Source organism: Protopterus annectens, chromosome 7.part0 (assembly GCF_019279795.1).
Source record: "Protopterus annectens isolate FY-2018-M chromosome 7.part0, PAN1.0, whole genome shotgun sequence".
Classification (NCBI taxonomy): Eukaryota; Metazoa; Chordata; order Ceratodontiformes; family Protopteridae; genus Protopterus; species Protopterus annectens.
The window spans coordinates 245,605,287-245,632,049 of NC_056739.1; the positions used below are offsets into that span (position 1 = coordinate 245,605,287).

At 38.3% G+C, this 26,763-nt stretch overlaps 1 protein-coding gene across 1 annotated transcript in view; it reads right to left on the bottom strand.

The window, feature by feature from the left end:
• The window catches only part of LOC122805932 (vomeronasal type-2 receptor 26-like), a 225,905-nt gene that overhangs the window by 165,908 nt on the left and 33,234 nt on the right, over positions 1-26,763 (bottom strand). Inside the window, exon 4 of the mRNA XM_044076175.1 lies at positions 10,850-11,077. Coding sequence (XP_043932110.1) covers positions 10,850-11,077 — 228 coding nt within the window. The remainder of the gene's footprint in view (positions 1-10,849; positions 11,078-26,763) is intronic.

Sequence of the window (26,763 nt, forward strand, 5' to 3'; positions counted from 1 at the left end):
AATTGCCTATGTCATAAGTGATAATTATCCAAAGACACCATATGCCTGAATGGATGAGACAAAGCTGCTCTTCTAATGAAGGAATGTACTACAATCCAAATATGTTCCTTCCCTGTAAACATAAAATCACAGTATTACTGCCAAATGTAAGCTAAAAAGGCATCAGAAAACCACCTCCCATTTCTTTTCAGTACCTTGGTAGAATGATCTTCCATTGCTTGATCGGATGTATGCCCTACCAGAAAAGAATAAAAAGAATATCCATGGGGATTTATGCCCTGACATGAAAGAGCTTTAACTAAGCAACTGCTAACTTAAAGGGCCTACCAGCTGATGAAGTAAATACAAGGCCTATTCTTACTATCATAGGGGTTATATTGCACAACAGGGTAAACCAGAACTTTAGCCCTCCCCAGACAGACTTGCTGTTGCTTACCTACATGATCAGTCTTGGACTTCATCACCCATAGCTAGAAAAAATCATTGTGTATCATCACATTCTCTCAACATAAAGAGTTTAACAACTTTCTAGCATGGAAGGCCCAAGCATAAAGGCATGTGAACAAAATTGCCCAAGTGGTAAAGGTATAAAATTGAACAGTTGAAGGAAACAGACCCCTGACTATAACAGGCAAGAGATGACACCATATTGGCTTCCTGGGGTCTTTTGAAGCCCCTCCCTGGCATTTTCCAAAATTTAAGAATTCTACTTGTCAACCAGTTGCCACAGTAAACTTTAAGACCCAGAAAACATGTTAACCAGCCTAGGGTTGCCATTTGTATTTGAAGTGTGTTAGGAGAATCATGCTGGTAACATCTGTGTAGCAAAAATATTCTGATGAAAGGCAATCAATAGTATCTATGACTCTGGAATACTAACTTATAAAAAACTTAAAGGTTTGCACTGATGATGAATAATCCCTTTTTCTACTCTGAGCCATAGAATTCACCACTATTGATCTGGCTATCCTTCTCCAATTACCCATACTTCTGAAGGAATGAAGGTTCCTAATGGCTCCAAATCTTGGGCCAAATGGTGAAATCTGATGAACTAAAGATGGGAAAGTCAGTTAGCTATAGCACTGACACAACCAGGTACAAGTGCTAGAAAAAGAAATTTGCTAACTCAACAAAACTTGCAGCATATTGACAGTGTGTACCCATTTGGACCTACATGAGCATTTGCTCAGAAACTGGGCAAGGTTTGTCCAAATATAAGGAAATCCTACCATTTTGCAACAAGATCTTCCACACCAAAGTAGCCGCCCAGACATGGAAAAATTTCAATGAAGGTTATATCCTTCCTCCTTTCAGGACACTAGGACATAGGACATTTAGTGGCAAACCAACTACCTCAAAGATACCCATGCATGCCAATTCCTCCTGTTGCATTTGTGAATATGTTCAATTCACTGGATGCAACCCAAGGTGATTGAAAAACAGATACTCCATCAAACTGGGTCAGAAAAGTGTACCACATGTGAAAGTCCTCCTTGATTATGCTTGGCAGGCATATCCTACAGTGCTTGGGCTTATTCCCTTTTATTATGGACTGAAGAAAGGTCTTGCTTGGAGCAGTTGCACATCAGGCAAAGTTCAATAACCCATGGAGCTGCATGATGTCTCCTATATCAGCCTTACGAACTCAAAGAAATTTCAGAATTGTGTTTGAGTTGAGTTTGCAGGAAGCTTGAAGGAATTTGCTGAAATGTCAACAGTTAAACCTAAGAATGTGAGTTCTTGACTCAGCCTTCTGATTTATCCTTGGTAAGGTGTACCCTCAAGGTAGCACAAAGGTCAAAGGTCCATAAATATTGCTATCCTCTCAGTGGCCTCCTCCTTGCCTTCCTCTTGTTTTAACACATTGCCTCATCAACGAACAGCTGCTTGTCAGGCTGCTTGTTTGCTGTTAACACCAATGAGTAGCTATGCTGAAAATGTCAAAGGTAGTACAACCAACCGCATACCCCATGGGCATTGTGGTATTAAAAAAGAACTTACCATTAAATTGAAATCCTTACAGTGGTAGTCCTCCTGCCTGATGGGAAGCAGATGAAAAGCTACCCGGCTATCCAATTTACAGAGTCAGGGGTTGATTCTTGTCAGTGAAGTTATTGACTGATGAACCCTCAGTGTGAGAAAGGTGGTGAATCAATCTATGAATCAGTCTATGCTCCCTTTCTTTCTTTTTGGGAACTAAGCCTATAGGGCAAATTTTGAGATAGGCCAGGGAGAGTGTAAGAAGGGACCAATTACCATACCAGCTAGCAACTCCTTCTCAATTAAACGGGAGGCAATTATACCAGATAAAAATCTAAAGGAACCAACAAACCAATTTTCATAAACCTTTGAGAACAAATGAGGTGGCATTTTTGTCAGGGTAATATTTCATCAACTGAACCAATTTATTTGTCTAGTTAGGTTGGGGAGTGAGAATGATTGAGACTGAGCCTGACCCCTTGCTGTATTAAATCTGTAGCCCATTATAAGCACACACAGTCCTGTATGTGGAGCACCCACCAGCTGTCTAATGGATGACCCTTACCACAGGAACAGCACAAATGGGCAAATTTACAAGTTGGAGAAAAAACAACTAATGGTAGATTCATTCCTGGGGGTATTAGACTTATCCAACATGATTGTAAATCCAATGTCTGGATACCTTTGTCCCCAGCTGAGCAATTTGTTTTTAGCTTTTAATTTCCTAAATTCAATGACTAAGCAAGACCCCCCATGGCCAAATATAGGAGTATAAAGTTACCACTTAGATGAGATCCTTTTCCATAAATAATGCCTATAAATACCACAAAATCTAATAACCACATGTCCCAGTGCCTTGTCATTACCTTGGCTGAGGATTTTTTCCATTATGGCTGCTAGATCTGCCATTAGATCTTTTGTGCCAGGAATCCCCATTTCAATTATATTCTGCATGCCCTCAGTGCTGAATAAATCAAATACATCCAGAAAGTCATCTTTATGGATTTTCTCTGATGCTAGCCAGGATGTGAACGGTAATGCAAGAACCCACAGAAGTGTACTTGAAGAGTTTATAATAACCATGAGGGGCAAAAACTGAGTGATGCTTAGACCTGGGTCAAGAAAACTGCACTCCTTAGTGGGAAAGGAAGGGGTACATCAGTCTGCTGAATTAGTAAATAGGATGGTGATGCAGGGAAGACCCTGCCTTGATGAGTAGAAGACAATGCAGGCATGGCACCAAAGTGCCTGTCTAGAGTGAAATTGAATATTCTAGCCCTTCTCTCATCTGGAAGAGAATTGATAAACCATTCAAGATATTCATTCATTCTCTTCCCTCTATCTGTTACCATCAAATCTAATGCTCCTCTTATATCATTACCTTCAGAGTCAACTGAGCTATCCAGCAATGAAGTTGGATTCCTCCTGCAGCTGGGTGTCTCTCTTATCCCTTCTCCTTGACTTCTTCAAAGGGTTCAACCCAGGCATTGGCTCTTCATCTAAAACTGGGAAGGATCTTCTCCTGTTGGCCGATCCTTGATCATGCATCTGGGCTACCTCTAAATCAAAAAATTAAACTTGGGATTCTTGAGTCATGCAGTACATTCTGTCTCTAAGTGCTTGTAGTGAGGAAGGGCTTGTGAATAAAACTGAATGATTAATAACATGAGCCATCAAAATACCTGCTATGCAAGACTTGTACCAATGAATGGCAGTGACCATGATTCCAAACAAGAACAACAAAAACATATTATTTAATTCACCTTGCTAAGATAAAAAAAACAGAATATGATGTAATATAGCCAACAGCAGGTAAAATACAGTTAAAATATATTATGATGCATTTTTTACTAACATTTTTATTATATATTATTCATTTATTTTATAGCATATAATTGCATGCCTTTCTGAAATTTAAAAGACATTGAAATATCTGTTAAGCTGCCAAATAAAATATAATAATAATAATAATAATAATAATAATAATAATAATATTAATAACTGTGAAGGGCAGACAAGTATAAATACACCTAAGAAATATAGGTAACAGGTAAGCAGGCCAGTAGGTAATGCCAAAGCTTCATGGGACTTCTGGGTGTACTGCTGCTGCAGCATTCCAGAATGTGGAGATAAAAATCTCATGGAACAAAACAAACACACCAGTTCTTGCCACTCAACAGAAACCTCCAACCCTCAGTGACTCATTTAATGGCTGTCAATCCATGAGGGAGAAATCTCAAGAATATTAGGGACAACAGGGACAATCCAAACATTATCACTAAATACTCAATCCACTAAAAGGAGAAAAGCATGTGAAATGACATACATTTCCTGCAGCAACAAAATCTATAACTGTAGTTATTATCAAGATCATTTACCTCTCCCCTTTTTTTTTAATTTAAATTTCACCACTGACACAGCAATTTCGGTCTTGTGAAACCTGTGAGACACTGATGTAAATGTCACCCAGAACGAGTGACTTTCTCTTAAATAGAGGATAAGAGCTTCCACTCTGTCCTCATTCAGTTCGAGGATAATCAGGCTTTACAAGTAAGTCATCCTTGTTATGAACTTATTTAATCATGAGTTCTCAGTCCCAGAAGGAACAGGGTTTTTTTGGGGGGTTCAGATTTGTTTTCATGTGGTTGTTATAGAAGTCATCTGCTTCTTGCAAGTATGGTTGGATGGACTTAATGTCCCTGAAGTTGTAATAATGCAATTTTGGTGCCAAATGGCTGAAGACAGCTTCAGTGCAGTTTCATTAGGGAGTGCAATGAGGTACCACTAAAGTTAATGAAAAACAAAAATAGAGAGTAGAATTATATGGGTCCATGCTGCGTTAAAAGTAACTAGAAAAGTTCAACACAATTATTTGTTTTGCATGTGCTGTATAAAGTGAATATAATTTTATTTAGTTTAAACTCCACTGGTCATAGAAAACATTTTATTTTAAAAAAGAATAAAAAATAAAAAAAGGTACCTGTAGATGGTAATTAAAAATGTATAATCTCCCAAACAAAAAAAAAACAAAACATAACATAAAACCAATAACTCATAAAACTGGGAACAGGTGACAAAAATACTCCAATTTATTAGGTTCATAGGTGTGTGCTAGGCGAATAGGGCTGGAGCCATTACAAGCCTATCCCGTGGGGATTACCCTGGCATCGTGCCACCTGACCTTAGTTCCCCGTACCTCTGTTGAGTAGAGCCACTGGAGTGATCCTCGGGGTGAATTTTCTATTTCCCATCCAATCGTCAAGATTTCTCTTGAAGAAGGCCAGTGAGGTGCTCTGTTTGACATGTATGGGAAGTCTATTCCATAGCATGGGCAGTCTATAGGTTATGAACCAGTCCCTCCAGCATGTTCTGTTGATTGTGGTAATGAGGGTGAGGTCTCTGGAGCACTTTTGTCCTGGTTTGTAGATTTCATCAGAACAAACTCAGTGAAAAAATTTCAGATTTATAGACCCACTATAGTCATGGTTGTTGAGTTAATTACTAAATTAAATAATATCTACATTAACCCTTAAAATATCCCAAAACCAATGATTTTAAAGAGACATGCATAAATAAGTATAAAGGAAAACAATAATGCTTCTTAAAATATTACATATATATATTTATCCTACATAAATACAATTTCATTACCCTACACCTGAAAACTCTAAACAAAATCTGATTTATAATATACACTCTAAAGGACAATAAATGCTGTAAAAATGTATGAAAATAAATTAATGGCATGTAAAATGTGAACAAGACCAATAATAGTGACCAAACATGCCAAATAAAAAATGCTGCCTTCAAACACAGGATACCACTAACAGAAATCATATCATTTAAACATGGGTAGGCAGTTGAATCTGTCATTAACTGCCATTTAAGCTGCTTAAATTCCAAAATATCATCCCGTGAACCAACTTTGTTACCTAATTTAATATGGTTAATAATATAAAACTTAAAACTGTGGGTACTGTAAGTGCAAATATGCTTTTAAAGAGCATTGTGGTCATCCGTTTTCCTAATGTTGTACAAATCACAATAAATTCTAGCTCTTAAAGGTTGTATTGTTTTACCAATGTAAAAATACACACATTATTGGAACTGTGCCCTGTATGTTACTCCTGTACTGAAACAATAATACGTCTGACACAAACTGACCCCACCGTAACCTTGAATATGGAAAATGGAGCCTTCAAAGATGTGTTTACATTGACCACATTTTGTCATTTTACCAAGGCTCTCCAAGCACCCTGTACTCTCAAGCAGGGACTTAAAACAAGTATACTTTTTATATACAATTTAAGGAAAAGAACCTAAGTTGTCCAAGTGTTCCTGGTTACTAGAAAAAAATGTTCCAGTGCTTATGGACACCTTTCATGTCATAAAATCCAAATTATAAGTGAGAATCAAAGTCTTGTTACAGTCAACTTGAGAATTAATGGAGTCAGCCAGTGGGTTATTAATCTGGTACTGACAATCCTTACCTACAGTGGATTATTAATCTGGTACTGACAACCCTTACCTATCAAGGAGAAAAAAAAATTATGTCTCCCAGTTTTTACCTCTTGAAAAATTCCATTAAGGAGCGTAGAGGAGTTACATTGAACTTCAAACATATGCTTGTGCTTTAAACATTCCTAATTAAACCTTTCATCCTGTGAAACAATCTGTGCAGCCTCACAAACTGCCCCTTAACCAAAGATCTTTTTTTGATGAATACAATGTCAAATGCTAAAATGTAATAGAGATTTGGAGTATGTTAGTTCCTATATATAGAGGATTCAAAGCAGCATCTAAATCTATTTTTGAAAATAGAAGTATCCAAATAATTAACCTCCTCATGCAAATAACTTACAGTAAATTAATAGTGTAATGCAAGTACTGAAAAAAAAAATCCATAGTGTCTGTCCAAAAAATCACTATGTCATCAAGAAATTGCCCATAAAGGGACCAACAGTTCCAAAAGGGGAATGAAAAAAAATTATCTCTCAATAGATCATAATGAGTTTCTCAAAAATGTGAGGTACATGCCAACCCCATTGCTTCCCCCAAACAGTGTCTAAATAATATATCCTTCAAAGGTAATAAAATTGTTCTTCAGCACCATCTCCTTTAAGGCTCTCAATGTTTTGATATTTATGTGGTCTAAAATCAGAGTTAAAACATAAAAACCATAAAATCATTCAGGACTTGTATGATGAGGGATCACTGAAAATAAATCTTTGACATCAATAGTCACAAAAATTAAGCTGTCATTATATAAATCTCTGAAATCCTGGTCAAGAAATCCCAAGAATCTTTGTAAAGATGACTAATCATGTTCCCTATCCCTTTAAGTTACCAGTCAATAAAACCAGCCATTGTAAAGGTCTTAGAGGATTTCTCATCAACGATGGGGCACAGGGGGGATTGGAAAGATTTTTATAAATCTTGGGGGTGCCATATATAATTAGGGTCCTAGGGTTAGGTAGCAGTAAATAAGCATAATCACTTCTAGTGATAAACCCATTTAATAGTAATCATCTAACCATACATCAAGTCTTTTGTAAGCAATATTCTTTTGGTTAACAGAGACCTCCTCATAAGTATCACTATACAACAACGCAAACATTTTATTAACGTAGTCATTGGTGTTCATCACAAGTCCACCCCGCCTTATTTGGCTTTGTTATTGTACTTAATGTTGGTATTGGTCCCGCAAAAGTAAAATCCAAACATGCATAATCTGTAGTCCAGAAAGAAATTCCTTCACCTGCAACATGGAGGAGGTTAAACCCGTTAATGTCTTTCTTTTTTTCTTTATTCTTTTCTTTGATGCATAATTATCAATCAACTTAACACAGCAAATTGCTGTTGATACAGTTTATATTTCAGCAGTAGACATGATTTAGAATTGCTGGGCTTTTCTCCACAGTGGTTTGGCCATTGACACACATATCTATCTATATATATATATATATATATATATATATATATATATATATATATATATATATATATATATAGAGAGAGAGAGAGAGAGATACGTGGTTCAAAACGTCGAAAACTCATAGCATCTAATTTCAAAACAGCGAGACCATAAGATCGAAAATTCAAAACATCTAAAACTCATAACATAAAATCCACAACATCGAAAACTACAAAGCAAACATAAACAACATCCCCTCCACCTATAGCAACACCAAATGAAAAAAAAACACTTTTTACTATATTTCTGCAAGGGGCAAGCCCCCCTGCACCCCCCCAAGTGGGGGGCTCTGCCACCCCTCCATATATTAAATATACCAACTCCAAGATCGCACTACAGTGGGAAAAAGTTAATTTTCCTAACCCCACTGTATCGCGATCACCATAAGGAATGTAGACATAATGTATATGGCCTAAAAAGTCCTACAGAGTGGCATAATAAACACTATATACAGATTAACAGAATAAACTATAACATTTACATGTTTGATGATACACTACTCAATTTTATACATTTTCGATGTTGTCAATTGTTGTGAAAACATATATATATATATATATATATATATATATATATATATATATATGAGTGTGTGTGTGTGTGTGTGTGTGTGTGTGTGTGTGTGTGTGTGTGTGTGTGTGTGTGCGTGTGTGTGTGTGTGTGTGTGTCTGTTTAAGGAAAGGGGAAGGAAGCTCCCTACAATGAGATAAATACATACAATTATGTCTTACTTTGATACCTAAAGCAAAAACAGGTGTGAGGTATAATCCATACTTATGTGTATATTGAAGACTAATAATGCCTTCTGAAGAAAGTCTTATGTTTTACCAGAAACACCTGAGATGCAGACAAAATAGCTGTGTTGGTTGCACACAATTTAGTAACTTCATTCACCTTTTTAAACTAAGCAATACGACCAAGTGAAGAGATCCAACACTGTTTATTACCCTTTCTCTAGCGCCTCGGCTCACGCCTTCAAGGAGAATGAGTATCACAAACACTTCCAAATTATTTATACCATACAAAAGCATCAATTACAAAACCAATACACCAATTCAACAATCAATCAATTAATTACAATATATTTCATTCATAAAAATACTCTCCAGTTACATTCTACATTAATGCCACTAGGTGTCAGTGTATTATACTTTAATATAAAAACAGTCTCCTTGTATAACAGTTTTTGTTTAACTAAATCACTATCATTATTATTTTTTATTGTGATCTGTTCCAAAACTGTTGCCAATAGACCATCTGGTTGACTATCATGATAGTCTCTAAAATGCACTGCTAAAGGGCTTTCTAACTTATTATTCTTTATGTCCCTTACATGTTCCTGAAGTCGGACCTTAAAAGCTCTTTTACTTTCTCCTATATAAAACAGTCCACATGGACATTTTAAAGCATATACTATTGCTACTGTATTACAAGAAAAAATTCCACAAGATTTAAAAACTCTACCATTAATACATTCAAATGTTTTACTTATATATTTACACGAAATACACTTCCTACACTGATATGTACCCATTAAACCTATTTCTATTTGTAAATTAACATTGGGACTAGAGTACCTTGCATGTACTTACATATCTTTAAGGTTTCTCCCTCTTTTGTAAGAAAATGTAATATTTGTTGGAATAATTTCCACTAAATCTTTATGTTTAAATAAAAAAGGCCAATACTTTTGTACTGCTTTTTTAACTTCTTCTGTTATTAAATCATATGTTAAAACCAAAAACATTTGTTTATCAAAACAATTATTTTCTTCTTTCTTCATCCTACTTTTTTTATTTTTATTCACCTGTGATCCTTCACTTCTTGCTCTTTGTAAAGATAACATGACTTCTTTTTCATTATAATTCCTCCTAATGAATAAATGAGTGGTCTTTTTTAACTCTATTTCCAATTCATTACTATTATTGCACAACCTCATAATTCTAGTAAATTCCCCATATGGTAAAGATTTCATAAGGTGAGAAGGATGGTGACTAAGTCCATCTAGGAAATGTAAATTTTCAAACTTTCTATAAATTCTTGTGACTATCTTACCATTACTCATTCCTTCCAAAGTCAAATCCAAAAAATTAACTTTTCTACCCATTTGAAAATCATCAAATTCCAGTCCAAATTGATTTTTTTGTAAGTTTTTTTTTTAAATTTCCTATCTCATCTATGCACCCCTACATACAAAAATTAAATCATCAATATATCGATAATAACTTACTACATATTTCTTATAAAATTCCAACTGATACAGAAAATCTAATTCAAAAGAATTCATCAAAATATTTGCATACATCGGGGCAAAACTTGCCCCCATGGCTGTACCTTTTAATTGATGAAATAACTGGCCATCAAAATAAAAATAAAAATAATTATTTTTGAGACAAAATTCCACTAATTCAATGATATAGAAGGACTGAGGACTATCACCTAATGTTTTTCTTAAGGCTTGTAAACCATATTCATGTTTTATACTTGTATATAGGCTTTTCACATCAGCTGTGAACCAATACATATCCTCTGTCCATTTTATTGAAGATATCTTACTCAAAAATTCAAAACTATCTCTGATGTATGATGTCTGTTTTATCACATATGGGTACAAAAAGCTGTGCAAAAAAATCCCCATATTATGTAAAAAATAATTACATGCTGATACAATAGGACAATTCACATTTTTATGTACCTTCGGTAAACAATAAAATAAAGCTATCTCATAATTATTACTCTTAAATTTCTTCATTCTTTTTAAACTAGGCTAGTCAGATATATAAAACTAAATATGCAAAAGGTTTCCAAAACAAATAACTTTTCTTTTGATATGCTTTCAACAACAACATTGTGAGAAAAACAAAATGTTGAATTAGATTAAAAATTACCACCAACCTCTGCAAAGTCTTTACTCCAAAGGATGTCACTAGACTTGATTGCAAGTTCTTGACCTGGTTCGGCACCAGTGTTGTACACCCCAACCTTGACATACCTTCCAGATCCATCAGGAAGTACTTGCCAGTTCTGAATATCATAAATTGCAGGGGAGTCACCATATTTATCATAAAATATCTCTTCACCACCATTGTTAACAAATCTGGTACTTTTCATGTAGTGTAAAACCTAGAAATTCATAAACAAATCATTTCATGGATGGCATTGCTTTAATTATATATAAACAGCATTTGCAGATTCTAATAATTGTATTTTTGCATTTATGCTACCTTCTGCATCTTACCTTATTGAACACTGAGCCACTTGTAAAAAATATAACATATGTGTGTATATAAATATATATAAATATATATATATGTGTGTGTGTGTGTGTGTATGTGTGTGTGTGTGTGTGTATGTACACATATACATTTGTATATATGTGTGTGTGTGTGTGTGTGTGTGTGTATATGTACACATATACATTTGTATATGTTTGTGTGTGTGTGTGTGTGTGTGTGTGTGTATGTACACATAAACATTTGTATATGTTTGTGTGTGTGTATTTTTTTTCACGTTTTAGAAATATTATGCACACATTTGATCTAACACCTGTTATTAGTCACAAAGGGATAATACACTATTGCATTGCAAGTTTCAGTGCAGAACAAAAACTTTTACAGTATTTACACTGATACATTGTTGAATGTAGAGTATCTTCAAATAATACAGCAAATCTAAGAATAAGCACATTAGAATGTGTCAAGCTGTTGGCTTAAAGGAGGACCGAATATGACACATTTGTGTTTTCAGTGAAATGCTAAACTCAAAATTCTAAATTCTTCAATTCAGAAAATTTAATTTTGCCTACCCTCAACACATCCCTCACTGATTAAATTATCCAGTCCAAGGGCATTATGAAGCACAATTCCTTTCCTTGCCACATACAACACTGCTCTTTTATTTATATTTATTCAGTACAATCAATGCAATTTTGGAGAAATTGTACATTAAACTGCTTTTAGAGTCTATTTTATTCAATAATCAGTTCTGAAAAATATCTTTCTTTAATGTATAATACATTTGCAATATATTTCTAAACGTCAATGTGTACAATCATGAACAGTAACTTTTCTGATGTAACTTGTTGTTGTCTTTCGGCTTTTCCTGGTTAGGGGTCGCCACAGCGGAACTCCGGTCCACTAATGATTGGCAGTAGATTTTTACGAACGCCAAGGTGCCAGCTCGACGTTCAACCTTCAACGAAGGCACGCCCATTTACGCATTCTTTCGAATGCCCACCCAACTGTGGGGAGGACATGCAGACTTCACATAGAAGGCACTCCCCGCACTCCAGCCACGAATCGAACAGGAGAACCTCTTGCTGTGAGGCAACAATGCTAACACTGCACCAATGTAACTAATGAGTAAAAATGTGCTTTCTAAGTCATTCATGTATTTTTGAATATTATCAGTCTTTTGGCAAAGCTGTTTGAAATAAATTATATCTGTTATGCTAATTTTAATGGGGGTTTTTTTGTATTTCAGTACTGAACTCGTTGTCCAAAACTGGCATAAAAGGGGCTATCATGTTTATATATTTAGATGCATAGTTTCTAGCTAAGATTCATGCATTTTAGTGTTATTAATTTTATACAAGCATTTATATAGCTGCATGGAATCAGGAATATCTGACAGGACTAAGTCATCCTCTGCAAGGAAGAGTAAACCTGTCTGTTGGACATCTGCAATAAATAAACTCTATAACAAAAGGAAACAATTGCTGTCCTAGACCAAGAAGAAGCAAGTGCCCAATTGGAAGCAATGTCTCCTTAGTTTGATCAAGCAAATAAGAGCACTAGTAAAATCCTCCAAAGCAAATTTGAGTTCAAACTGGCCATATCTACTAGAGACAATCATAAGGCATTCTTCACATGTGTCCACAACCTCAAAGGAAGCACCCAGATCTGTTCAGAACTGGTGGTCAAGGACACCACATATACAAATGCCATAGGTATAGTAAGCTTGTTGGCTGACAGATTCAGTGAAAACTTCACCCCTCTGTCCCCCATCAGTAAATCAGGACATCCCCAGCACCTGCCCCCTTCCCCTTATATCTAGGGAACAGGTCATCACTGCTCTCTCAAAGGCAAAAAATACAGCCTCCATGGGGCCCGATAACATCCCAGGCTGCATCCTACATGAACTCAGGCAGGAACTTTCAGCACCATTAGGCACCCTATTCAACCAAAGTCTGAGTACTGGCTTCATCCCAGCTGAGTGGAGGACAGTCACTGCATCCCTTTACACAAAGGAAGAGAATCCACCAATCCAGGAAATTATACATCCATCAGCCTAACTAGCCTGATCTGCAAGGCTATGGAATGGATTATCATGGACCTCATTAACAAGGACATTGGCAACCTCCAAACACTTGATCCCATGGGTCTATATTATAACATCGAAGTCTAAAAACATAGAATGCTATAATATCGACCCCCATTCAATCAAAACACCAGAAAACTGAACAGTCAGAATAGAGAATTTTTTCACAGGGAAAAAATTTGCTGTTCCGACAAACATACACACAACTCAAGCACACGAAAATAAATAATCCACACACATACACTTCACGTAACCCTACACTAAACCAGACATACACCACTAGCTACACACTTACCTTAACCCAACCCTAACCCTAAGGTCCCTAACTATCACACACTCACCTTACCCACTCCCTAACCCTAAATCACCTACCCCACCCTAACCCTCACGTCCACACAATTGCACATTTACCTGACCCGCACCCTAACCCTAACTCACTTAACCCGCCCCTAACCCTAAAGTCTGTCACTACCGCACACTCACCTCACCTGCGCCCTAACCCTAAAGTCCCTAACTACCGCACACTCACCTTAACCCAGTCCATTCACTCACTTACCTTAACCGATCCGTAACCATTGCACCACACTTACCTGACCCAATCCGTAACCTTCATTCGCTCACTTCCCTAAACCCGGTCCATAACTATCACACCACACTGCTGTAAATAGCGAAGCCACAGACCACCGAAATCTTACCTTAGGTAAAATTTTGATGTTCCGAGGCTTCGCTATTCTCAGCTTTCACACTAAAGGGTTTGATATTATAACATTCGAAGTTTTTGAACTTTAATGTTATAATATAGACCCAATCCCACACAGTTTGGCTTTGTCAAAGGGAGGTCATGTCTGCTAAATTTGGTCGACTTCTTTGAGACAGTCACCAAAGCCATGGATGAAGGGAAGATGGTGCACACCACCTACCTTGACCTGGCCAAAGCCTTTGACACTATTCCCCACTCTGGCATAATAGATTAAACTCTCTCAACTAGGCATCAATCCCTATGTTACCAGATGGGTAGCAAACTGGCTCACTGATAGAACCCATGTAGCCAAAACAGGGAAAGCCACCTCAAGCAGTATACCCGTAACAAGTGGCATACCCCAGGGTTCAGTTTTGGGGCCTTTGTTATTTGGGATATACTTTTCTAAGGTGCAGGATAAAACCACTGGGATATGGCAGACCACATTTGCAGATGACTGCAAGCTGGGTGCTGTCATGAATTCCCCTAGTGATGTGGGCATCCTCCAAGAGGGTCTCACTCAGACAAATGACTGGTGCCAGAACATGGCCTCAAGCTGAATACCAAAAAAATGAATCATCATCATCATCCCCTTTGGGGAGAGTGATGTCACCACAAATGATCACACTAATAACAATGTCCTAAGCACTCAATCAGTCATTAAGGATATGGGCACCCAGGTTGATAGCAGCCTGACGTTTGATCACCATGTTGCTTCCGTGGTATGGAAAGCCTCCTACATGGCAAACCTCGTAAGTAAGAGTATCTCATTCAGGGACAAGGAGGTCATAACATCCCTGTATTCTTCCCTTATAAGGCCTATTATTGAATACAATGCACCTTACCTAGCAAAGCACATGCAGCAGCTGGATAGACCACAGAGGTTCCTCACCAAGAGAATCCAGGGCCTCAAGCATCTACCATACACAAAAAGGCTAAAAGCCCTATCCCTCTACACAGTTTCATACAGACTCCTCAGAGGTGACCTCTGTCTGGCATACAAGGTGATCATGGACCCCACCTTGATGGGACAGCTGCATATCCGCAAGTCAAGCTTCAGTCAAGTAACCCACACACATAGCCTCAACCTAGTCTGTGACATTAACAAGACTTGTTGGTGGGACAGATTTGTATCCCAGAGACTCTCTCATCTATGGAATAGATTCCCTCTCCACATCAAGCAGAGTACCTCTTTACCCCTTTTTAAGTACAACCTGGATAACTGGATGAGAAAATATACCCCTGGGATTCCATCCATGTCCCTGCTGGACAGGGGCATTGGGTGATGGTTTGTCCAAACATGGGCTAAACTCTTGGCTAGGCTTATAAAGCCTCAGGGCCAATAGGCTAGTAACCTCCTATGATCCTATGATCCTATTGTAGTGCAAGGAACATAGCAGTTGTGCTCTGATATGATCCTATGATCCTATTGTAGTGCAAGGAACATAGCAGTTGTGCTCTGATATTGACAAAAGATAAGCTTTTCAAGCAACTGACAAATCCATCCATCCATCCATCCATAACCCTTATTCCCATTTTTGCACATGGGGTTATGTTGTCACTTCAACAGTGACAATCATCTACAGCCAAGGTTTACATCACCAGGTGGCTAGCCTTGCCACAGTAGTTCTTCCACACCACACTTGCACACACACTCACACCTATGGATAATTTAGAGTGTCCAATCTACCTACTGCATTTCTTTAGAATGTGAGAGGAACCAGAAACCCAGAGTAAACCCACTCAAACACAGGGAGGACATGCAGACTCTGCAGCAAAGCAACCCGGTTGAGAATCAAACTAGGAAACCTTTTGCTGCCAAGCACCTGCCAAATAACCTACAGAAATATATGAATTCCTATCATTTTACCGAACTTCCATTTGGTCAATGAGTATGAGGGGTGCTGCTTAGTACTGAAGGTACAAATAGCTGAATGGTCAAAATGTCGAGGAAATGTTTCATTGAGAAAGGAGAGCTGGGTTGGATGGGATGAGAGCATACATGCATGTGTGTATGCAGTCAAGGTTAGGGTTCAGGATATGTGAGGGCATACATTTTGTATGTTTGTGTGTGAGTGTGTGTATTTTAGGGTTAGGTAAGGGGATAGATGTAGTGTTGTTAGTGTGAGTCTGTGTATGTTATTGTGCCTGTGTCTTATATAGTGGTAGCATTATGGGACGGTTATCACTAAAGTAAGGTGTAGGGTTAGGGTTGGGGGCAGGGGCAGGATTATGGTCAGGGTTATTATCCATTATTCAGGTGATGCAGGGAGAGAGGAGCACTCACTTTTTTCAGTTGTTTAAACATCTGTTGCAAAACCCTAGTTAACTGGGTAACATAGCCTAAAAACTGTACCTCTTTAACTCAATAAGGAGGTGTGCATAGGTTCATAGGTTCATACTAGGCTATCTGCCCAAGGGCATTTATAAGCCTAGCCCAGAGCTTTGTGGCTTTCGCCACCCCTTTAGTTTGAAGGATACTATGCCCATTATTTTGCTGTGCCTCTGTCAAGCAGTGACACTGAGGTAATCCCTGGGGTATATCTGCGATCTCCCATCCATTGGTCAAGATTTCTCTTGAACAAGGCCAGCGAGGTGCTCTGCCTCACATGTACCGGGATTTTGTTCCACAGCATAGGGAGTCTCTGGGTGATGAATCTGTCCCTCCAACACGTCCTATTAATAACCGTGTCAAGGTTTAAGTCTCCCACCCTTGTAGTTCTGAGGGATCTAGATTTTTTGAGGTGAAGCATGTTCATCAATTCTGGGTTGGACATGGCCTTGTATGTCAGGCACAGGTCACCTCTGAGCAGATGGTAAGCGACTGAATAGAGCTGGAGTTCCTTCAGTCGGGCAGCATAAGACATATTTTTGAGACCCTTTATCCTTTTGGTGAGGAACTTTTGGGGCCTTTCCAGTTGCTGCAGGTGTCGGGTCAGATACATTCCGAATGGGGCATTGTACTCAATCATTGGTCTGATGAGACGATGACCTCCCTTGATCTAGATGTGAATCCCTTCATGATCAGGTGGGCAATGTAGAAGGTCTTCCTAACTACTTTGGCAACGTGAGTGTCAAACGAAAAGTTACTGTCAACCTGGGTCCCCAGATCCCTGATAACCTCTTCTGTGCTTAGTGGATTGCCACCTGTATGGTAGCTAGGGGTAACCTTGTTTTTCCCGAAGGGTATGACTATGCATTTCTTGGCGCTTAACTTTAGGCCATGGCTCTGGCACCAGTTATCCATTTCTATGAGACCCTTCTGAAGGATATCTGTGTCAGATGTGTTCTCAACTATGGTGCCCAGTTTGCAGTCATCTGCAAACTTTGTCAGCCATAACCCTCCTGTGTTTGCTTGTACTTCTGAAAAGTAGATGTCGAACAAGAGTGGGCCCAGGACTGAGCCCTGTGGGACACCACTTGTGACAGGCTTTGAGTCTGACATGGCGCCAGCAACTCTGACCCTGTGGGTTCTGTCACTTAGCCAGTTTGCAACCCATCTTGTGACGTATGGGTTTACATTTAAGCTGAGTTTTTCAATGATACCCGAGTAGGGTATTGTTTGCCAGGTCAAGGTAGGCTGTGTGGACTGCCTTTCCTCATCAATGGCCTTGGTGACTGTTTCGAAAAAGTCAACCAGGTTTAAAAGGCATGATCTGCCTTTGACAAAGCCAAACTGGGTTGGATCCAAAGTCTGCAAGTCCCCTATGTCTTTATTTATGAGTTCCATTATGATCCTCTCCATAGCTTTGCAGATCAGGCTTGTCAAGCTGATGGGATGGTAATTTCAGGGTGGGGTGGGCACCGCTTTGTGAAGTGGGACCACAGTTGCCGTCGCCACTCCTTGGAGCGTGGGTACGATCCTGAGGTGAGGCTAAGATTAAACAGCTGCCCTAACTGCGGGTTTAATTCCTCATTGAGTTCATGGAGCACACAACCGGGGACACCATCTGGTCCCATGGATGCTGTGTTTTTCGCCTTGGAGAGAGCAGTTCTCACCTGAGCGTTAGAGATGTTTGGGGGCTACAATCCTCTGGTATCTCCCAAGAATGGTAATTAACAACAGTAAAAGATGCACAATGTAATACCTCCATCTTTTATCCTTAGAGCCTTTAACTTGTATGTAGAAAACTGTGATCTTTGCAAATATATAGAACAAAAATTTGAATACGTTTTTGTTTACCTAAAATGCTCTTTGTTAACTGAAGATCAATGCTGCTTAAATGTATTAACTTACCTTATATACCAAAATGACCTAATATTTAAATACAACTATACAAGTTGCCTGCTACAAAGAGAGAAAGTTCCGAAGTACTCAGAAATATAACAAGAACATTTTATATGGTATTTTTGATGTGGCATCAGAAAAGCAACAAAGCGTTTTTGAAACTGTCAGTTTTAAGAATAACATGTAAAATCAACAAGAATATAGGAAAATATATTGTTATAAGATTTTTTTAAAGTGAGACAAGTCCAAAATGCTGTGGTTCACTGATTTTGTCTGTGTTTGCAATTCATCATTACTTATCAGTGCACTACTCTGGCTAACCAATATGAATGAATGAATGAATGAATAAACACAGACACAGCTATTAAGGTACATTAATTAAAGTTAAACTTGTGATTCATTATTTCTATTCAAAGCCAGCTACAATATTTTATTTTGAGTTTTGGCATTTCCTGTTTGGTCTGAGGATTTCTCTTTGATTTTCAAATGCTTTCAGTTTCAAGCTAGCATTTTACTACTATTATACTCCGAGCAATAGACAAACAACAGATCGTATCATTTGCATGCATTTCTGCATGTAATTTCTGTCTAAATCAAATTTAATTTCCATGTGTTGCAGAAGTTCTGTTGGAAAAGAATTACAGAGAGCAGTTGAGGAGTGACTACCTAATGACAAGAGCTATAACTTTATCCCGCACATAATCTTCTGAGTAGATTATATATGTATAGGCTGAATAATCTGGCTGGTTGGAGAATGTTTGTTTCTGTTTCAGCCAAGTTGGTGTACCATCAAGGGCAGATTCTTGGCAACTAGCAGAATTACATGCATGTTTAATCTGCACCAAATCATTTTGTGTGGCAAGTTTGGAGGAACTAGCAATGAATGATAGTTCCCCCTGCACAACATGGCTTCCATGCTTCCAGTAGTATGAAGACTGGCTTTCTAACCTATATCCCTCATTAGACCCATTATAGAGTACAATGCCCCATTTGGTATGTACCTCATAAGACATCTGCAACAGCTAGAAAGGTTGCAGAAATACCTCACTAAAAGAATCCCAGGCCTAAAGCAGATGCCCTATGCTGACCGTCTAACAAAACTCCAGCTATACTCTGTGGCATATTGTCTACTCAGACATGATCTCTGCTTAACATACAAGGTCATGTCAAACCTTGAGCTGTTGGAAATGCTCCACTTAAAGAAATTGCAATCCCTGAGAGCCACATGCTCCAGGGATCTAAACTTTGTCATCACAATGAACAAAACATGCTGGAGGGATAGGTTCTTGACCCAGAGACTCCCCAGACTTTAGAATAGACTGCCCATACATGTCAAGCAGAGTGCCTCCTTGGCCCTCTTCAAAAGGAACCTTGACGATTGGATGGGAGATAGGAAATTCACACTGGGGATCACGTCAGTCGCCCTGCTAGACAGGGGTCCAGGGAAGTAAATATTGTGGGAAGAATTATCCAGGGAATTGTTATGGCTAGAAACTTAGGCTAGCCCTAATAGCCTAGTACCAACCTATGAACCTATGAACCTATATAGATACTGTCAGTAAAGCTAGATGTAATGGCAAACTAGTCTCTTCCTTATTTCTAGACTTGTCTAAAACCTTCGACGCAGTTTGTCACAGCAAACTTCTTCAAGTGTCCTCACTAGATCTCTCAGCCCACCCATCTGTGGTTCAAAAGCTACTGTCCAATAGGTATCAGTCAGTAAAGTGGCATGGCATACTCTGTTCTTACCTCCCAGTCACCACTATTGTACCACTAGGCTCTATCCTTGGTCCCCTCCTCTTTAACATTTTCACCAGCACTCTCTATGCTTCCACACAACAGGCCACCCTAATACAATACACAGATGATTCCAGTCTCCTTTACACATTTGACAATATGGTATACTTCCAAAAAATTACTCAGGATTCTTTAGCATTCACTAAAATATGGCTTTTTCACTCACAATTCATTATCAACCCAAAAAAGACCAAACTACTACTTTTTCCCGAAATCCCTCGCTCATGAAAAAAAAAAAAATTAAAGTCCTCTCCTTTTATAATGCAACTATTGAAATCACTTATCATAGCAAACTATTAGGGGTGATAGTGGATGATAATCTTCCATTCGACCTGCATATACAAAACTGTATAAGAAAAACTCATCAAAAAATAGGGATGCTTTACAGAGCCAAAAGCTTTCTCACAGATGCAACTAAAACTACACTTGCCACTACTTATCTCCTCCCCACTTTTCTTTGTGGCACTTCTATCCATACTAACCTCCAGGCTTCACAAAATTTCTAACTTGAGCAATGCTATAACAAAGTTGCTAAATTTGTAGCATGTACCCTATTCAGAACTCGCCACTGTAAAGCACTGAAAAACCTAAATCGGTTAGAAATGCCACATCAACTAACATACACAACTTCTTGCCACCTAAAAAATTATCCACCAACCATCTGACTGTCGAGCCATAAAAAAACATTCTACACAACTATGTTCCCAGTCATTCGTTGTGATTCAGTGACCAAAAACTCCTGTCTGTCTACAAACCTAGAAAATCTGGCTAGGCACTGACTATACTTGTACAAGGTTGTTAAGGCCTGGAACACCTTACCTGCATCCTTCAGGTCTATATCCACCCTCCCATCTTTCAAAACCTTTATGAAAGACTTCCTAGCTAAAATCTGGCTCTGTTCTTGATCAAAACCAGGATAACCTATATCTCTAATGTGAACAAGTACCTTTTCATTCCTTATACCTCCTTACTCTCCCTTCTTCACTTACTTCCTTACTGCTATTTAATTTTCTTCTCTGGCTTTCTTTCTAAATATACCATAAACCTGTTTTCCCTCACTTTATATTGAAATTCCTATTCAGACTAACGTACCTTTAATTTTTCTACAAACTATCTAAAATTTCTCTAAATATTAAATGATTCGCATATATCTTGTATCGATTCTTAACCAATGTTTTTATAATATGTCTAATTTCTTATAATTATTTAAACTGCAAATGTATTTGTTTTACGTTTGAAGATTGTAAAATTATTGTTCTTAACATGTTTTGTAATAATTTGGAGCTATTCTCCCTGGACCTCCACTGAAAATGGGCTTCTACTCAGTCAGAGTTTCCCAGTAATCAAATGTCAATAAATAAATGAATAAATAAATAAATGTGTGACTTTTGGCGGAGACTTCCTACTGCAGTTTGCAATTGATAGTAACAGTAGTAGTAGCAGGAGACACTGAAAGTCTCTCTGACCTTCTACATTATGCACATCATAGTGCCACGGATTGGGAATGATACCTAATTAGTGATGATGTATAATTAGTGGCTTTAAGGAGAAGTTGAATCTGCCTCATTGTCTGAACATTGGACAACATTAAGACTTGATCTAAATATATTATTATGACTTGGCTTTATTTAGGAGACCAAGAGACAGGAAAGTGCATAAGCTTGGCAGATTATTACAGCTATTGGAGAGGTTGTTGGTGAAGCCCTCCTGCAGAAAACAATGCTAGAGTTACTGGCTGAGTGCAGTTTGGCAATGTGGAACCCATGGACTTTGGGTCATTCTTCTGAATAGCATTGGATTCTTGAGGCTACACCCTTACTTGGAAGCAGTGGATAATGTCCCCTTTTAATCATTTATTCAGATCTTGTGAATTAGTACAAATCCAAATCTGTTTTTCTTCACACAAATAGCCATAATCTTCTCATCCCATTGTCTCTATGTTAGAAAAATATGTATTAATGTGTGTATGCTTAAATGCTAATTAATAGTCAAAAGAATTAACACGTTTTTCATTCTGTTTTACGTGCACTATGATATATATAAATTGAGTTTCATATGAGACTGAAAAAGATGCTTTTTGAAAACTGCAGTATGCTTTCTGAAACTTGCAAGATGCCCTCTGACCTAGTAATTGCTAGCACAGCAATATTCATGTTTATGCCTTTTGGAAATGTACTTGAGAAGCAGGTGCTTATCTGCTAGGTCAGGAACGAATGAATGAACAATACTATATTCTGTAAATGTAATGATTTTAAACAATCAGCTCTGTTTGAAGCATGAGAACATGTACAGCTGCAGAAGCTTAGAGATAAAGTAGACAAAGGATTATTAGAAAAATTAACTGTTAACATTGTGCTTGAATTAGCCATAGTACCTTGAAGGGTAACATAACATGTATCTAACTGGTGGTAATCAAGGCCACGTTGTTTCCCTCAGGAAGTTTCTCACAAAAAAATTGTTAAATCAGCAGAAATTCATGGGACTGATGGTCAACAAATGATGATGAAAAGACTGGTATTTTTGTTACGTCAGCTTGGTAGGCTATGTCTTGTTAGAGAATGTATAAAAATGAAAGTATTTCCTGTTTCTAGTTAGACAAACTGTAATAGCACGTTTTTGTCTCCTTGCTGAAAGATTAAAGTGCCTTAACCTGAACCTACCGTGTTTGATCATTTTTAAAGTATATTTTTCCTTTGACAGTTTGGTCCTTCGAGCCGGAAAGTACCTCTCGCTCTAGGCCTAGGTCAGAATTGGGCCCGGTGGCATGCATCCATATGGAGAAGAGGCCAAATCGTCTCTTCTGTTTTGAAAGACCTCCGACTGAATTGTCGTTCGAAAGAGGCCAGCCACTGTTTCTGATCTGGGATTGGAGGACGAGTCAACGATCCGGTGGATCAACTCACGGAAGGTCAGGTAAGGAGGAATTTACCTTATTTCTGTTTTAAGATCAGGGACTAGTTACAGAACTGTTTTTATCAGGAAGATTTGCATGTGCAGATCAGGGACAGAAAAGGTTACTTTCTTGTCATAGATCAGGGAAACAGAATAGGTAGACAGTTATTCTAGATAAACTGTGAAAAGGTGTAGAACCGTGGTACCACGTGATAAGAAGGGTTACATAACAATTTACAGCTTAGCTGAGGCAACATGGGAAATCAGTGCACGAAAAGTTCCCGAGACCCGCCCCTAACTGAAGTTGCGAAATATATGCAATTACAGCGTGCCGACAATGTTAAGTACTATACAGAATGGGTTGAAAAGTATAAATTTGATGGTAATTTAGATAAACTTGCACTTATTAAACTTGTCAGGCAACTTAAAACAGACGCAAAAGGTCAATTAAAAAAGCAACGACAATTAGGAGTTCCTCAGGCACATAGGTGGCTTGAGGAAGCAAATCACAGAGAACAGAAGATTAAAAATTCAAAAGCAATGTTCTTAGACAAAGAAGATAATAACTTGGTAATAGCCACAGTCCCTCCTTTGCCCCCTCCGCTTCCCTTACCAGAATATGAAGCAAGTGGACAAGCTGATCCACCTCCGCTATACCCAGCTGTTTCTACAGCACTAAAACCGTTTGTCAGGGATCCTATCGAGACAAGGTCTCGAACACGCAACTTGAGGGGGGAGATTGAATTATATGAAATAAATAGAAAATCACGAGCTATGAGTGAGGAAGAAATATGTCCACTCATAGAAGTACCAAATCCTCAGGCAGGACAGGCAGGACAGGATCCGACTCTTTTAGTTTATAGACTGAGGACACCGGAAGATGTCCGGAAAGCCACGGAGGGAATTCCCCATCCAAAAGTGAATTTTAGAAAATTTTTGGAAGATTTACAGGGTATGAGATTAAGTTACCATTTGAATGGAGAGGAAGTAGAAAAAGTAGTTAGACAAATTGTAGGTCCAGATTGGCACATGATCAGTGGCGACTAGAATCCCCGTGATGCAGAGCTTAGACCACTCCCACATAGTAATGCAGAATTGGATAACAGAGTAAAGGGTCTGACAGACCGAATCTCTGAGAAATGGAAGCCTAGGGCTGATTGGACTTGCATTAATCAGTGCATTCAACAGCAAGGTGAACCGGTTGATAGATATTATGCTAGATTATTAGAATGTTTTAATAACCACTGCGGAATGCAGATACCAGAAAATCAAACACATGATTCCCCATATGAGCAGCAGCTAAAGAATGCATTCTTAAAAGGTAGTATAACTCCCATCAGCAGCTTTATTACAAAGCACATGGAAGATCATCAAACAAGTAGATTGCAGCCATTACTTGAATATGCAAGACATGCAGAAAGGCATTTCAATAGTAAAAAGAAGAAGAAGACTCAAGTATTTTCAGCAGAAGATGGGTCAGAAGATTTTGTAGTATAAACTGGGAGAAAGGGTAAGAAAAATGCCCAGGGAAACAAACAATCTGATAAACGATCAGAAGATTTTGAAGAAAGAAAGAAAAAGGGTGAATATTTTAAATGCGGGAAAAAAGGACATTTAGCGAGGGATTGCAGGCTAAATAAAAAGGTGACTACAGGAGATAAGGAGGATGAGGAATGACTATATGATAGTCAGGAATCACTGAATGAGAATAAATGGGAAAAGGCAAATGCAAATGAGATAGCAAGGGTAGAGGATGTGACAGAAGAGGTAGAGGATGTACATGAATTTGTAGATGTTGACGAAAATGAAATTTTAGACTTAGCATTATTGAGCCTAGAGCTCTACTTAGCAGACACAAAACCAGAAGTTACGCTTCTAGTAGAGGGGAGGGAAGTCAAATTTTTGTGTGACTCAGTGGCTTCACAGACCCTGATACATCCTTCCAAATTACAGGAAGATGCAGAATCACCAGATTATATACTAGTGAAAGCAGCTAATGGACAGCTGTATCAGGGGCCACTCTCCCATGACATAGCAATAACATACCCCGTTTCAGAAATGACCTAGAAAAGTAAAATTGTAGTTTCTGCAAAATGCCCAGTAAATCTCTTAGGCAGAGACTTAATGCAGATATTTGGCATAGCCGTAGTTCCAACCATGCAGGGTATGGAAGCACAGCGACAAATGGATACTTTTGTAGTGCGACAGGAGGGTGAGACATATTATTGGTACAGCCAGGACTTGGTTACGACTGGTCCAGGGGCAGTAACTGAAGAACTGATGAATGTAGCCATCAGTAAATCCCCCTCCTTTGACATTGACAAATAACATTTGTTGCATTGTACTCTATATTACTTTAATAGACCAGGACCTGATAAATAATACGAACAGGAATTGTTTCTAAACCATGCAAACAGACTAGTGTTACGAAACTTGTACTGGGACACAGAAGGAAACAGTGTAGTAAGCTGTTCATTGCCCCAGGAATTTTTAGCACTTTACAAATCTAATCATTTGCCACATGTTAGCTTAACCAAAAATAGAAGTTTTAAATGGGCAGACTTAGGAGAAAATGTCACAAGGTGGGAAAAACAGACAGAATTTGAACTCTCCGAACAAGGAGTACAGAAGCAGAAATCGAATTGGATAACACAGGCACACCCAGCTGTGCACTCACAGGCAAGTGAGAATAGCTGAGTATTACTCTTATTGAAAGAAGAGAGAAACATACCAGAGACTCTCTGGTCAACAGGGAAATCAGATGTAGGGCTTATTCGAACAGCAGGACCAGTTACTATCATGCCAAAATCAGCATTTAGACCTCAAAGGAGACAGTATCTCTTGAGAAAGGATGCAGAGATAGGGATCAAACCTATAATAGCAGCCTTACTTAAGGAAGGAGTCTTAATAGAATCTCCTGATTCACCATGTAATACACCCTTATTTCCTGTTAGGAAAGCAAATGGGGAGTGGCGTATGGTCCAAGATTTACAAGCTGTAAATAATGCAGTTATACCTAGGGCACCAATGGTGCCAGATCCGCACACTCTATTGAATGATTTAAAGCCTCAGCAAAAGTATTTTTCTGTGGTAGATATTAGTAATGCATTTTTCTCAATACCGATACACCCCGACAGCCAACATTTGTTTGCATTTACATTTCAGGGAAAACGGTATACATATACGAGATTACCACAGGGATATTGTGAAAGTCCAACAATATTTGCACAAGAAATGGCAAGCAACCTGGCGGGATTTATCCCACTGAAAGGTAGTCAGATTTTACTTTATGTAGATGACATTCTGCTGACAGCCCCCACCCAGCAAGAATGTAGAGAGGATACCATAGCATTATTACAATTTTTAACTACTCAAGGACACAAGGGAAATAAAAACAAACTGCAACTTTGGAGAAAACAAGTTAAATACCTGGGATATGTAATATCCAAAGAAGGCAGAATATTAGATGAAGACAGAAAAACAGCAATATTACAAGCACCTAGACCAACTGCCAAGAAGGAAATGATGTCCTTCCTGGGAACTACTAACTTTTGCCGGTGTTGGATACCAAATTATGCTTTGGAATCCACTCCACTGACTAATTTGATATTCAAAAAGCCGATGGCAGCACAGGATTTATTACAGTGGACACCAGAAGCAGAAGCAGCTTTCTGCAAGTTAAAACAACTGATAGCATCATCCTTAGTTTTAGGATTACCAAACTATCATAAGTGATTTTTCCAAACTGTAGACTGTAAGCAAGGTTATATGACATCAGTGTTGACACAGCAACATGGGGACAAACAACACCCCATAGCTTACTGTTCATCACAG